The sequence below is a fragment of the Trachinotus anak genome, unplaced genomic scaffold (assembly GCF_046630095.1).
Source record: "Trachinotus anak isolate AG129_WGS33_773 ecotype Australia unplaced genomic scaffold, CSIRO_AGI_Tana_v1 ptg000004l, whole genome shotgun sequence".
In the NCBI taxonomy this organism is placed as follows: Eukaryota; Metazoa; Chordata; class Actinopteri; order Carangiformes; family Carangidae; genus Trachinotus; species Trachinotus anak.
This window is the reverse complement of record NW_027273855.1, coordinates 25,789,692-25,803,838: the sequence shown is the minus strand read 5'-3', so window position 1 is coordinate 25,803,838 and position 14,147 is coordinate 25,789,692. Positions and strand designations below refer to the sequence as shown.

The 14,147-nt window shown below is 40.3% G+C and overlaps 1 protein-coding gene across 3 annotated transcripts; it reads right to left on the bottom strand.

The window, feature by feature from the left end:
- Positions 1–2,436: 2,436 nt before the first annotated feature.
- Positions 2,437–13,886, bottom strand: tcea2 (transcription elongation factor A (SII), 2). 3 transcript variants are annotated; one of them, XM_071477482.1, is made up of 10 exons: positions 13,751–13,886; positions 10,105–10,167; positions 9,326–9,431; positions 8,648–8,747; positions 8,275–8,429; positions 7,597–7,651; positions 6,115–6,271; positions 5,852–5,998; positions 5,646–5,717; positions 2,437–2,897 (listed from the first exon to the last, which is right to left on the bottom strand). In XM_071477482.1, exons 1-10 carry the CDS (start codon positions 13,817–13,819, stop codon positions 2,889–2,891), a joined length of 933 nt encoding a protein of 310 aa, XP_071333583.1. In that variant the 5' UTR covers positions 13,820–13,886; the 3' UTR covers positions 2,437–2,888. The 3 variants fall into 3 exon arrangements, with proteins under 3 accessions (XP_071333583.1, XP_071333584.1, XP_071333585.1); XM_071477483.1 differs by having other exon boundaries at positions 8,275–8,426; XM_071477484.1 differs by lacking the exon at positions 13,751–13,886 and adding an exon at positions 13,215–13,369.
- Between the last annotated feature and the right edge of the window lie 261 nt (positions 13,887–14,147).

Below are 14,147 nucleotides of genomic sequence, written 5' to 3'. Positions count from 1 at the left end.
GGTCAGTTTGTAGTTTGCCAGTTCACCAAGTGACCATATTTCTCTCCAGGCATCCAGCCACCCTGTGTTCTGTCTAAACCACATGACCTCAGTCTGTTTTCCATCCAGGAAGAGGAGACCTAACAGAACCTGGTATCACACAGACCTCAAGCCTTCCAAGTGTCTCTCCACCCTCCACCCCCTCCACCCCCCCCCCCCCCCCCCCTCCCTCTCTCCCTCCCATGCTCATGTATGGAAAGAGCTCAGCAGTGTTTCCACAACAAACACAACAGGAGCTTTCTCTGCTCTGCTTTCTCACCACTTTTCATCACCTCTGTCAACACTCGCACCACCAGCATCATTTGGAAAACTGAGTCAACCACTCTGTTTTTTTTGTTGTTTCTTTTCCTTCTCAGGTCAGTTGTGATTTATTTTATTTATTCTTTCAGCTGTAAATCAGGCTCAGGTGACACAGGCATTTCTGTTGTCATCCCAATGATGAATTTCATCACCAGTGATCGTGTTTACATGATCTGTGTATTCAACCTCAAACTTAGTTATGATGCTGGAATCTCCCACATTTTCATTTGATTACTTACTACCACAGTTCAAATTAAGAAAATGTCAGGAAATGTCATTTACTGAACTAAAGCGTTGCCTGAACTCATGTAAACTCTGAACATGTACATCTGGATGTCATTTGGCAAAATAAGATATTGTCCACAGTTAAGTTGGAGACACTTCTCACTTCTCCTAAGAATGATCTAAGGCAGTAGACATTAATGTGAAGCTGTAAAATATTAACTGCAGAGGCCATAAAATGCAACGTAAAATCTTTTGACCTCTGGTGCTTTAACCAGTGGTTCTCAAAGTGGGGTCCAGGAACTTGAGGGGGTTCCTGAGGTTCCCCAGCAAGAAGGGGAATAATTTGTTTTCACTATAATTCCATCCATAAGTAACACAATGACAGAATTTTGACAATTTTGTTGGTCATGGGTTTCAAACACTTTCTGTTAATAAAACCCCCTAAAAACAAAACTCTTATGAAATGGGGGTCCGTGGCCTAATTTCTGTCAGTTTAGGGGCCTTTGATGTGAGAAAGTTTGAGAACCACTGCTTCAACTACTGAGCTTACTGCAGTGACTTACAGTGAATTCCAGTGTGTGTCAGACATCACTGCGGATGTTCGCTGAGTTGTGGTCGAGGTTAAACAGATCCTGAAACTTTCAGCCACAGAGGGCAGTGAAAACTGATCTGCTGTATCCAGCCACCGTTTCTAAAGATTGAGAAGGTAAACTGAGCATTATTTCCTTGTGAGCACCAGAAGTGGATGTAAAGTAAAGCAGGGTGAGTAGAAGTGCCACACTAAATTCAGACAACCTCTGAAAGTTACAGTATGTGGCTGCTGTGTCACGCCTGAATCATATGGAAACAAAACTCAAGATGTGAAAGGTTAGACTTAGTAACAGGAAACTACCAAATACAGGAGTTTTTTCCAAAGCAATCAAATTCTATATTGCGAAATAAAAAACAATCCGAGGGCTCATAACTCGGTCAAGCTGAACTATCCTCTACAATGTTATTTCAATGATAGAAAATCGGTATCTGGATCCAAATCTGTATTAAAATACACAGTCACTGACAGCAAGAATACATGCCTCAGATTATTTTACATTCAGACTTAGTATTAAGTTCAAGAGAGAATAAATATCTACAGTATTGTTAAAATCTCACAACTGCAAGACAAAAAAAACTGAGAAGTTACTGGATTTGCATCAAAATCAAATCACTTGCTCCTTGTCTTTTTAATAATCTAATCAATACTGTTTTTTTAAGCCAATATTGTTTTTTTAAATCTAACAACAATACACTATCTCAGCTGATATACCTATGTTTGTTTTAAAAACATAAAAATGTATAATCAGCCCTTAAATACAACGACAAAGACGTGTACTCACCAAGACATTTTGCAGCTGAAAAGTCAACTTTAACACAATAAATAATCCCAACTTTGTAATGGAACAACTTTGAAATTATGTAATGGTGACACTACTTCAAATGTTGTGTTCATGCCATATTGGAGTTTTCACAATTACACTATTAACATGCATTCACATTAACTTACAAGTTGTACTTACAACTGGGAGACTCAGATTTTTCTGACATCTTTCATAACTTGGAAGTCACATCAGGAAAAATACATCACACGGGCCAACGTCCAACAATCAGTGTAATCAAACCCAAGTTGAACAGATAGTGTTATATTGTCACTGCATGGTATTTTAATCCCCACACGACCGACTCTGTAATCACACAAGCGTCTCTGTGACACAAATACCTGCAGAGATACTGATATCTGAAATAAGCCAACAAATCTGCAAAATCTGTCTTCTACTTTCGCCCAACTATAAAAACCAAACCAACCAAAAAGAATAAAAGAAATACAGTGATTGGTGATTTGGTTTTCATCCAAGAGCAACTTTAATAGAAATGTTAAGGGCAAAATATGTGGCAGCAAACATGGCAAAGAAAGGCACATCCACTGTTTCCACAAGGCATAAGTGTGATTTAAATTTGGCTTAAAGCTTCATCTAGCATAAGAAATAAACTCTTAAGTTTTCCATACAAAACAAATGAAACCAATAGACAACATGAACTGGCATATTTTCTCCAAATATATTACAGCTTTTAGTTTATATATATATATATATATATATATATATATATATATATATATATATATATATATATATATATATATATATATATATATATATATATATATATAATATATAAAAAGGAAATTATACAAAAATAAAAAATAAAAAAACTAAACTCATTTTTTAAATCCAAATTCAATTCACGTTAGTTTGCTTCATGATGGAATAATGTATACACACACGTCCTCTTCAGCAGAACTGAAAGACAGAAAGAAAGGTTGTGATTAAACTCTTGAAAACTTGATCAGTAAAAACTCAGAGGTCAATCTGCAGCAACATCCACTGGACAACTTTGAAAAAAGCTGAAACCCTGGACTTAAAAGGTGCCCTGTGGAGTTTTGTCATAATCAGACAGCTAATGTTTAAATTCAGCATTACTCACCAAACTCATCGTTTGTATCCTTGAGGTGTGAATCCACATGTCCTTCCTCAGAACATTAGCAAAACTGTTTGTATTTAAATATTTCAATTCCTGCATCATTTACATCCATGTTTACTTGCTAGCAGTCTTCTTCTTCTGCATCTTTGTTGGCACACTGTTACATTTGTTGGCGGGTTACCATCAGCGGATAAGCAGGAAACCAACAGCAGGATGTGAATCACGCTGCACTCATGCATGTGTAAAATGCACGACACAAACAAGCATACGCACAAAACAAACAAAATGGTGACCCACTTGTTCAAACATTGCTGCATAGGCCTACTAGTGGTCGAAGACTCCACAGAGAACCTTTAAGCTTCATTTCCTGGTAGAATGTCTTTGTTGGATCAAAGCTGCAGAGCCTGAGCGGAGCTGAGGTGGGATGAACCACTTTTACATATTTTATTTAAAATATTTATCTAACATTTGCCAAACTGAGAGAACTTTCCGAGATTAAAGTTGCACCAATCAATAATTTCATATATTAACAAAGATCAAGTATATTTGTGATTTGACAGGTGTTGCGTGGAGTGATGAATTTAAAAGCAATCATCACCAACTCTGTGGGTCTATGGCGCCTTTGAGCCTGTTTTGATTTCATGGCACATGCACTGTTTGATTCAGTTGCAGGGCTCATCGACCCCACATTCAGTAGCAACCCACAACTGTTTTCAGCTAAACTCTCTCTATAGTACATGTTCAGCTCCAAATGCACGACAGAAAAACTTAAAGACTAGAAGTGAAAAAAGTGGAACATCTAGCAGGTAAAGACATTTCTCTCTAGAGTTGGTGGAGACCCAACCAGAGCTAAAAAAGAGTGAAAAGTGGATTTATATTCATAAAGTGAACACATTCACAAAAACAACTTCATATGGTGGTAATACTGTATGTCAGCGTTCTGTTTTCAGCTTGTAGAAAATAAAATATAGAAAATAAATAACGGGGGGAAAATAAAAAAATATAAAATCAGTGCAGCTTTAAATTTATAGTAGATTAAGCACCTCAGCTCTGGTCACTTGAATCTATTGATATTTTACCATAAATTTGCTCCTTGATTAGCTTTCAATCTAAATAAAACAGGGTTTTATTCCAATGTGTTTTGTTTGTTGTTAAACCCCCGCATCTCCAGCAAAATGTAAACTTTCCCATCTATCAGAAACAAAAACATCATCACTCCTGAGAACAAACTGCCTCGTTTGAAAAGATTAGAGCTCCTATGGATTCAAAGGTCATGAAAGTTAATGTGTCTTTATTACACTGACCTGTTTCTGTTTAAAATGCTGCAACCTCCCACCATCTTTTAGTCTCTTCAGCGTCTCAACGTGTTGAACTAACAAAACAAATTACCCATAAACCATCAGCTTCTCAAATTAGCTGCTTCACCTTGACCTACAGCCAGGGGCTAAATAAGGGAGGGAGGGACCAGAGGAGGAGGAGGAAGGAGTAAATATGGAGAGGAAAGGAGAGGGAAAAGATGCAGGGAGGAGGGTGAAAAGGACGACGAATGAGGTGTAAGATATAAACAAGACAGGAGGGAGTGGAAGGGCGAGAGTGGAGAAAGAGTATAAGTGAAAGACAAAAAGGAGGGACATGGAGACAAAGAGGGTAAGAAACAAAAATAAAAAAATGTGAAAAAGGAGTAGGTTGACGAGGACATGAAAAGGAAGCAGGAGTTCTAACTGAAGGTGAGTAAAGAGGAAGGGCTGTGAGGAGGAGGAGGAAACTGTGCGGTCTCTGCTGCCATCTCGTGGTGAACGTGTGTTACTGACACTGATTTTCCCTCCATAACACTTTGAAGAAACTTGACTTATTTGGTGAGGCTGTTTCCCTCAACCGCCCTCGTACATTTGTACTTTAGTAAGTCCTACATTTCCCACAGTGCCTTTCAGCTGGAGGGATGATGGGAAGTGTTCAGCTTTTGTGTTGAAAGTTTTCACACATTTCCTAAAACCAACAGATTTTGAGTGAATTTGGTTTGTAAGCAGGCAGAAATCTTTCATGTACATTTTGAGCTTTTGTTTCTTATTTACTTATTTTGAAGGTGTCACTGTTTATTCACAGAAGATGGTGGTGGGAGGACACGTTCTTTATTTGTAGACATGCACATACATGCAAAGACTGCGGTTCCCAGCTTGTGGGCCACGAAGGAATTACAAATAAAAAAAATAAAATTAAAATATGTTTTTAATTGTAATGATGTTTTAAGAACTCTTAAAAAACACTTTTTTCTCATATTAGGGCCGAACACTGTGATAAGCCAATGATAGGAACTTTTATACTGTCGCTGCCAGACCACATTTTATATTTATTTGCTACTTCAGTGTGATTGTGCAATAAAAGATTACATCCATGGTAAAAAACTGGAGCATCAAAATGGACCACTGCTGCATAGCATATGGATCATCTGTGCACTTATTCTTTAAAGGTAGATGCCGTCTCCCTGACAAGTTTTCATTCATTTATTTCAGTATATTTGGCCTCAGTCATTATCAAATATTTAATGGTTAATAATAGTATTTCTTTACCTTCCATCGGTTGCCACAGCTGTTACACAACACAAAAGTCGTCATGGGCTCATCAGCGCTGCGAGTCTGCACCTTCAACACACACACGGAGACACAGGGGAAGGATCTTAGTCTAAACTGTGGCCAGACATAGTCTTTATCTGCTTGTGTGTGTGTGTGTGTGTGTGTGTGTGTGTGTGTGTGTGTGTGTGTGTCTGTCTGCATACCTGTGTGTACGTGCAGCTCTTTCCATGACACTTGTTGCAGATGAACATGTCCGTCTCACTTCCTCCGACCTTCGACAGCTGATGTTCTCTGATGGACTCTTTAGTCAAAGCCTCTCTCATCTGTTTCAGCTCTGCACTCGCCATGTCCTACACACCCACACACAAACACACACACACACAGAGCCAGGCTACGTGTTACCACAACCCCAAACCAAGTCTGAGCACTGAAAGCGAGCACGACACAGGACGTCTGCGGGACTGACCTCAGCTGTCATGCTGGCGATGCGTTGAGGGGAGATGTTTCCACACAGGACGTTGCGCCGCAGGTCGGGATTCTTCTGGTCCTTCAGGTTTGAGATGCGGCTTCGTAGACGAGTCTTATATTTTATGTCTGTAGACTTAAACTCCTGGAAGATCTGTGAGCACGACGAGCAGTCAAGGACACAACGGACACACAACTGACATGTACAGAATCAAACAGCAAAAGCTTGAGACCTCACTGCATCATCGAACATCTCACTGATGTTGTTACTTTCTGATTGAAATAACCTTTTTAGGTAATAAAGACTTTTGGACCCCAACTGTGCTCACTATAGACATGTACTATATGTGTATATGTATATGCACCTGTGGGTTGTAGTATTTTTACTTACTTTTATTTACTTGATCAGATAAACCACATAAATAGTGTTTTTTTTCCCTATGGACCCCAGGAAGAGAAGCCGTTGTGCTGTAACAGCTGATGTGGATTCAGAATAAATAAACATACATCTACACATGTGCACACATTAAAAATGTACTAATATTCAGTTACTTTCTGATTTAAATGTTGTACTAAAATCATCTGAAATAAGTTTTTCAGTAAAAAACTAGACAAAATTTAAATTATTTAAAATATGAAGAAAGGCCTGCTTTAGTGTTTTGGGCTTGTTAGAGATGTGATGCTGCCTCATATGTTCCACCTCGCTCTGAACATATGAGGCAGAAATTCGCACTTTCTTGAAGTGAAAGGTGAACAAACTTGAACAGCTTAGCTCCAGTCCAAGTCCTCCTGGCTGCCCTCTGCAGGCTGGATCTGTATGAAACGTTCGATCAAGCAAGAAGCATGCTGAGTCTGCATATATGTGAAATATTAACACAGATAATCTTGCAAAAATATTTCGCTTCAAGCACAATTCAGGGAGGATTAAATGCCTGTAGGCACAACTGTGACGCTGTAATGTTCATCATGAATTAAAAACACACAACTGTGGGATGAACATGAATAAAAAACAGTTTACTTTGAGAAATGATGATGTTCTCTTGTGTGACTCTTCACACTTGCTTTGTGTTGAGTTAAATGCAGCAATAACAGCGTTTTAGCAGCTTCTGTTAGTTTCAGAGGTATTCTTTTATGAAGTGTTGGAAATGTGCAAGTTTCCACCTTTTGGTAGCACTAGATTAAAAATCAGGGATCACCAAAGTCATCCTGATTCATCCTCTGGTAACAATTAATGTCTGTGTTGAATATAATGACTGTACATCCAGCACTTGGTAAGATTTCTCACTCTGGACCAAAGTGTTGAGCGGCTCCATCACACAGTTGCCACACTGCTAACACAGCTCGAGTGTTGATCTAACAAAGTGAAACACACCCTGTCAACACATCCAGATTAGGTGTGCAGTCCTGCTCTGTTTGTTCATGTGTATCCTGTGAGATACAAGTCACAGTGTGTTACAGCGCTGGTGTCGGGAAAAGGATATGTTCCTCAATCTGTGCTGCAAGGTGCTCGCAGTCGACACCGATGGTCTTGTGGTCATCTGGAACACACACCCACACACAACCCCACACACAACCCCCCCCCCCCCACACACACACACACACACACACACACACGTTTAGCTCAGTGCACTTTAAAAGTTTTAGATACTAATTAGCTGGTGTTTTGCAAAACTGCAAAGCAAAATAAAAAGACTGAAGTTGGGACCTTTTTACCAAACTTGTAACACATTTACACACACTGACTGCCAGTAAGTCAATTAACATTAATAAAATCCTCATCTGAGACTGATGGAAAACCTATTTATTTGATTGGTTTAGAGTCAATCAACACATCACAGGAGCATGGGTTATTCATTCTTCAAATCATTTTTTTTCCCCATACTTGGCTCATATGACGTTGTCTGAACAGTTCCTATTTGCTGAGGAAGACAGTTAGAATACTGCTGAATCTTTGATCTTGTTGATCTGTGTAGAAGATGCAGAAAATCTACATTAAACTGTCTTGTCTGCAGCTCCAGTCTGGAGAAATCAAACATCAAACTGACATTAAACCTCTGTGCAAGCTGCTGTCAAATCTTTTTTTATCATTTATTCTCTGGGGGATTATAAGAACATCTGGGTCTTAACATTTTTTCATTGTGAAAACACTGTATCTCCTCACCGTCAGTCTGCAGTGCGGCCACCAGCAGCTCTCGACACTTGTTCCGGACGCTGTCGGTGGTGACAGGGGCGGGGGGGAAGGAGGTGACCCGTGAGGGAAGGGTGGGAGTGGTGGGAGAGGTGGGGGTGGTGGGGGTCTCCCCAGACTTCTTACTGCTGAGACGGAGGAGGAGACACGATGAGGAGAGAAGTTTAGTTTGGCGAGACAAACTCCGCTCTGCTCTTCTCATGTTGACGACACAGTGAAACGGAAAAGAGAATGAGAAGCAGTGAGTCTTCATCAATGACCCCCTCCTGCTGCAGACAGTGTCATCACTGTGCGACAGGAGGTGTCATCAGTGTGCGACAGGAGGTGTCATCACTGTGCGACTGACCTTTTCTCACTGCTGCCACAGTCCTTGGAGGTGGACGATGACCTCACAGGAGAGCCTTCCTTCTTCTTCTCCCTCTCCTCCGACTTCCCCTCTGATCCATCTGTGGGACAATAACACACACACACACACACACACACACACACACACACACACACACACACACACACACACACACACACACACACACACACACACACACACACACACACACACACACAGCAGGTACAATGAAGTTAGACAGGCAGGCAAGTAGGTACAAAGAACAGGTTATTACACACAGCGATTAAATATTGATTTATAATATGCAAACGCCCACATCACAGCACAATTTCTCTAACATCATTACTTCACATTAGCCTCACACAGACACACACTGATCAGCAGAAGCTTGAAGGACACTCAAGTCAAAGGATGAATTAAACTGTGAGTTATTATGTGAGCAGGTTCACTTGTATCATGACAGTCTGCTTACTGTGTTCAGCAAAGGCATCATGTCACAATGTCAGAGAATAATAATGAATTGATCATAATTTACAGATTAAACTGATAATTAAAAAAAATAATAATTTAATTCAATTGCTAATTCACACACAGTTATACTTCTGCATTCATAATAACAACTAAAAGAGGAGAAGTAAAAGAACGAACACACACACACGCACACGCACACACACACACCCAGCAGTTTCTTCCAGGACTTGATGAGAGCTTTGGCCAGAGTCTGGACATCTTCGTCTGAACTCTGTTTCCTCACCGCGTTCACCGACATCCCGACTCTGGTGGACTACAGACAGAGAAGAAGAGAGAGATCAGAAACAGACAGAGGGAAAGAGAAAACACACGGTAGAAACGTTTTCCATCTGTTGAACTCTGGAGGTGAGAGTTCGGTATCTAGTCTGTTTAAATGTACACGCAGACATGGAGGAGTCAAAAGATTTGGTCTTTAGCTCCAACACAAACAGCTCCACCGTTCCCACAGCCGTTCTGCTGCACCAAGCGGTGCAAGCAGCTGCACGCCCTGTGCACAGACACTCACTGACAAGTGAGCACAAGGACACACAAACATGGGATTTAAAAGATGAAGCAGAGCACAGAGCTGATCCTGTGAACTGACGTTAACCTGGATGTGAATAAGTACCTGGTGCATTATTTACATCTAAACACCGACAATTTTGATCTTTGTGTCACTGTGTGTGTTCTGTTGTTGTGTTTGTACCCACACCCAGCAGTGATGTCACAGTGTGTGGACGCACCCTGGAGTCCGCTTCTACATCACTGCAGCCAGGGGACAAGTTAAGCCACTGCTGGTGTTGCTGGACGTCCCTGTCTTGCTTTAGCAGCATCACTGCTTGTGGTTTACTAGTAAGAGTGCTAGTGTTGGAAACAGCAATGATAACTGATCCACATCAGGTTGTGTCTGACCTATGGTGACTTGGCAGGTGGTTGGAGTTTATTACCTGCAGGGTCTCCAGAGACATCTTGATGTTCTTCAGTTCCCTCAACAGGTCGAGAGCACCGTCCTGTAGAAACGACAACAACACATGTTAACTTCTTACCCAGTGAATGTGCGGCCTACTCGCCCAACCTCAGTGGATGAACATTGGGGAGGATGAGTCACATTATTTAACCTTTTCCAATGATGTACCTCTGTTATACAGGAATTATAACAGTCTCTGCCAGATCTGTGTCTGTTTAAAGAGCCGAAACATTTCAAGGTGACAGATGTGTTTCAGTGGAAATCATAAATTTACTCCAGAGTTTCTAAACTGTGTGTATGGTGGGAGGGTGAACAGGAACAGGAAAGGAACAGGTGCATGCTGGGGGCAGTCAGCAGTGACTATAGAGTTCATTGAGGCAATTAAAATACTTTAAAAACACTTAGCGCCTGCTTGCTGTAATTTGCATCGAAAATCACGCCCCTCCTCTGAGCCATACCTCAGTCAAATCTAAACACACAAACATAACATACACATCTTTTCATCCACTATCCGGTTATATCATTATCTCTTTTGTCCATAAATCCACTTTGAAATCATAAAAAAGAAGCTCTTTATAACTTCCCTCAGAGTTATCACAATTTTAAGATTTCTTCAGTATCAAAGTAATCCAGTGATAGCTGCCTGTGCATCCATGAGTGCAATGCAAACAGGAACTGCTGCTTTTAATGGTAGCATTTCCATAAATGAAAACCAGGACATTTTATTTTGGCAAATTAAACCCAACAGATACACAAGTCAGTGTTATTAGATGGGATCTTTGCAACAGCTTCTGTGCTGCAATTTAGGTTGGAGAAAAGGTGATACAGTAGGTTTATTTTACAGGTCCCATATAGTCTAAAGGTAGATGTCCATGTATTTTTGGATTATAAAGCAGGTCTGGGTTCTATATTAATACTGTGAAAGTATCAAAGCCTCAGTCCACAGAGAAATGCACACAGCCTGTATTCAGAAACTGAGCCTTAAAACCAGCCGTCAGGTCTTCTCGAACTTTGTGATGTCACAAAGTTACCTGAAATCTGCTCTATTTTCTCTTCAATCACTAAGAAAACAGTGAGCCAATCAGAGGAGAGGCTCTGAGCCTCTCTTCTGATTGGCTCACTGACTTGTTGTTTCTTGAGCTACAGAGAGAAGCCTAAGAGAGGAGATGTTTTTGTTCTTAAAACCACAAATATATCCTCTTATGGATATCAACACTTCAAATACAACACGGGAAATGTGTAAAATATGGAACCTTTCAAGAAATCCTTCATGATGACGCCACACATTGTACAACAGAAGAGAGTAGAAGAGTCAGTGAGACACAACAAAAGAGCAAAGACAGGGGAAAAGAAAATAAAGAAATTACAACATGATACAACAAATGAGATGGTAGAGACAAACAAAGACAGCAGAAAGTAGATCTGGCTTTAACGAGCAGGCCAGATGAATGACAGGTGAAGGAGAGCAGGAGAAAGAGAGGTGAGGAGGAAGAGAGAGAGAAGCAGCAAAGGAGAAGAGGCTGTTGAAGAAAAGCAAAGACAAGTGACAAACTGTAGCATCTGTTCCAGAATCCCACTGAGACGTTTAAAGCAAATAACCTCACTACATTTCTGTGCAAACCGTTACTATGAGACCGAAAGTCCCCAAACAATGTTTCATTCCTCCAAGGTAACTTCCCAGGCACAAAACTCTGAGGTTCAAGACCAAAGCTGTGTCATCATTCATGTGTAATCACTGCACATTACGCATTAGCTGCTACAGTTAGCCTAAGATTGATGTATTTGACTAATAAACTGCACATCATCACCGTCTTCAGACCTGGTAAAGCAAATTAGTGCAGTTTCAAACTCCCAGTCATGTGTGTTACACTGGTCAGATTCAACAACAGTGACACGATTCACGTGCACCTGTTACTCTTAGCGTTAACTAAGAGTGCACCTCTTCACATAAGAGCCAGAACAACCAACTCATCCAAATCACACAAACATATTTTCTCAGTTAGACATCCAGAGTCAGTCCACGCACCGGGCCAGCACCAAGCAGCAGACAGACAGCTGTCAGCTCGCTGCTGAAGCTACTAAAACATTTGACCAAAAAAAATAATAAATAAAAAAAAATAAATAAATAATAATAATAATAATAATAATAATAATAATAATAATAAGTTGGTGGAGTAACAACCAGAGCAAAAAGGAAAGTGAATATTGGGAATTAACTGACATTCATCAAATATGACTCCAGTGGGACGATGTGGAGCGTTGCTCTGTGTCTGCTGGATGTGTAACAGGCAATTATTTTCTACCTTAACCACCAGCACTTAATATATAATAATAATATCCCTAATCAGAGGTGGACAAAGTACACAACTCTGTTACTTGAGTCAAAGTATAAATACTTGGGGTGAAGTGAAAGTTGTTCAGTTAAAGTACTGGAGTACTTATTGTTCCACAGTGAATTTACAGAACCTAATGACTCTGAAACAAGCTACTGAAAGCACCGACTTCCTTGAGGAACCTGTAGAATAAAGAGCTTGTAGAATAACATGCAAACAAAATGTATGGTCAATCGCATTTTCAAAAATAAAAGTAAAATAATAAAATTCATTTCACTGACTAAAAGCTCTGCCTCGAAATAACGAGTAGCTACTTCACAGAATTGTGGTGCAGTCAAAAGTACAACATTTGCCTTTGAAGTGTAGTGGAGTAAAAGTCATAACTTTCAAAAGTTAAGATACTCAAACAATATACTTAAGTACAGTACAAAAGTAAATGTACTTCGTTACTGCCCCGTTCTGTCAATAATATCAACATGTAATACTATTATCTGTCTGGGGTTTTATCTTGTTTGGAGTCTTTCTTCCCCTTGTGGTCAAAAATGGCCAAATGCAGGTTGACGTGTTGACAGCTGATCAGGACCCATTTATGACTCAGTCAAACATCAAGAGAAAAGAAATTGTATTTAAATCCTGTCATCTGTATTTTTACTTCAGCTGGAAGAGGAAGTTGTTTTGTTTTTGTTTCATTTCTTGAAACTTAACTTTAGTTTAAAATTATTCAACTGAACTCATTTTCAAGTGTCATGTTAATGACCTCATTTATGTCCATTTCTTTCACTCTAAACTGAAGCCAACGCAGCTCTCAGCCTGTAGCCATCACTGCTCCAAGGTTCCTCCTGTCAGATTTCAAAATAAACTTCTTTAACGTGTGAAAACCACACTTACACAATTAAAAACATTTTAAAATATATATTTTAAGTCCATTTTCACTTCAGTCTGCTTCCAATCGTTTTGTAATTGAATGAATTCTGGATCAGCAGCTGATACAGGGAGGTGAACTGACAGGATAATTGACTCCAGGTGCGGATGTTTGAATTGGCAGCTTTTTGACCAATCAAAAGCTGCTGTGATTTATGACCAGATATTCCCGAACATCACCGAAGCAGCCGCAGCAGTGAGTACACCTCCGGCCCACGTTACATGCAGATAGAGATTCCGTGTGTGAACCCTGCTGCACAGTTAAATCACACTCACCGTGTTTCCAGAATTTTCCCTCTCTCAGCAGTTAAAGGTAGAGCCCATCACCTGATCGCGTTTTTTTGCAGATGCAGCAACTGCTGTTTCACTCACCGTATTCTTCTTGTGCACCATTTTATCCAGCTTTTTGGCGATGCGCTCCACTTCCTGGTTTTTAGCCATTTTGCGCGGATTCCTCTCGGACAGCTCTGCTCCTCTGCAGCGGAGAAAAGCTCCAGTGGTGTGGAAGCAAAACTCTCCCAGTCTCTCTCTCTCTCTCTCTCTGCACAGTCTGGCTGTCTCCTTCTCTACCAGCTGCTGCCTCCCTCTCGTTTGTTGTTGTGTGACACCGTGGAATGCTGGGACTTGTAGTTTTCTCTTTGGATGTCTCCAAATTTAACCTGGACAAACCTTGAGAGGAGACTGAGATGTTTCACCACCTCTGTAACATTGTGAAACTAAAAGTGGTTTGAAGATCATTGCTTTCACTTGTTGTAGATGTGTGACAGCT

Bases quoted from the DNA above. Each gene is read 5' to 3' on its own strand.
- tcea2 (XM_071477482.1), bottom strand. From the start codon at position 13,819: ATGGCTAAAAACCAGGAAGTGGAGCGCATCGCCAAAAAGCTGGATAAA. The intron at 8,430-8,647 runs GTCAGTCGCACA...CCTCCGTCTCAG, and splicing joins TGTGGCAGCAGTGAGAAAAG to CAGTAAGAAGTCTGGGGAGA. The intron at 5,999-6,114 runs GTCAGTCCCGCA...GTGGGTGTGTAG, and splicing joins TCGCCAGCATGACAGCTGAG to GACATGGCGAGTGCAGAGCT.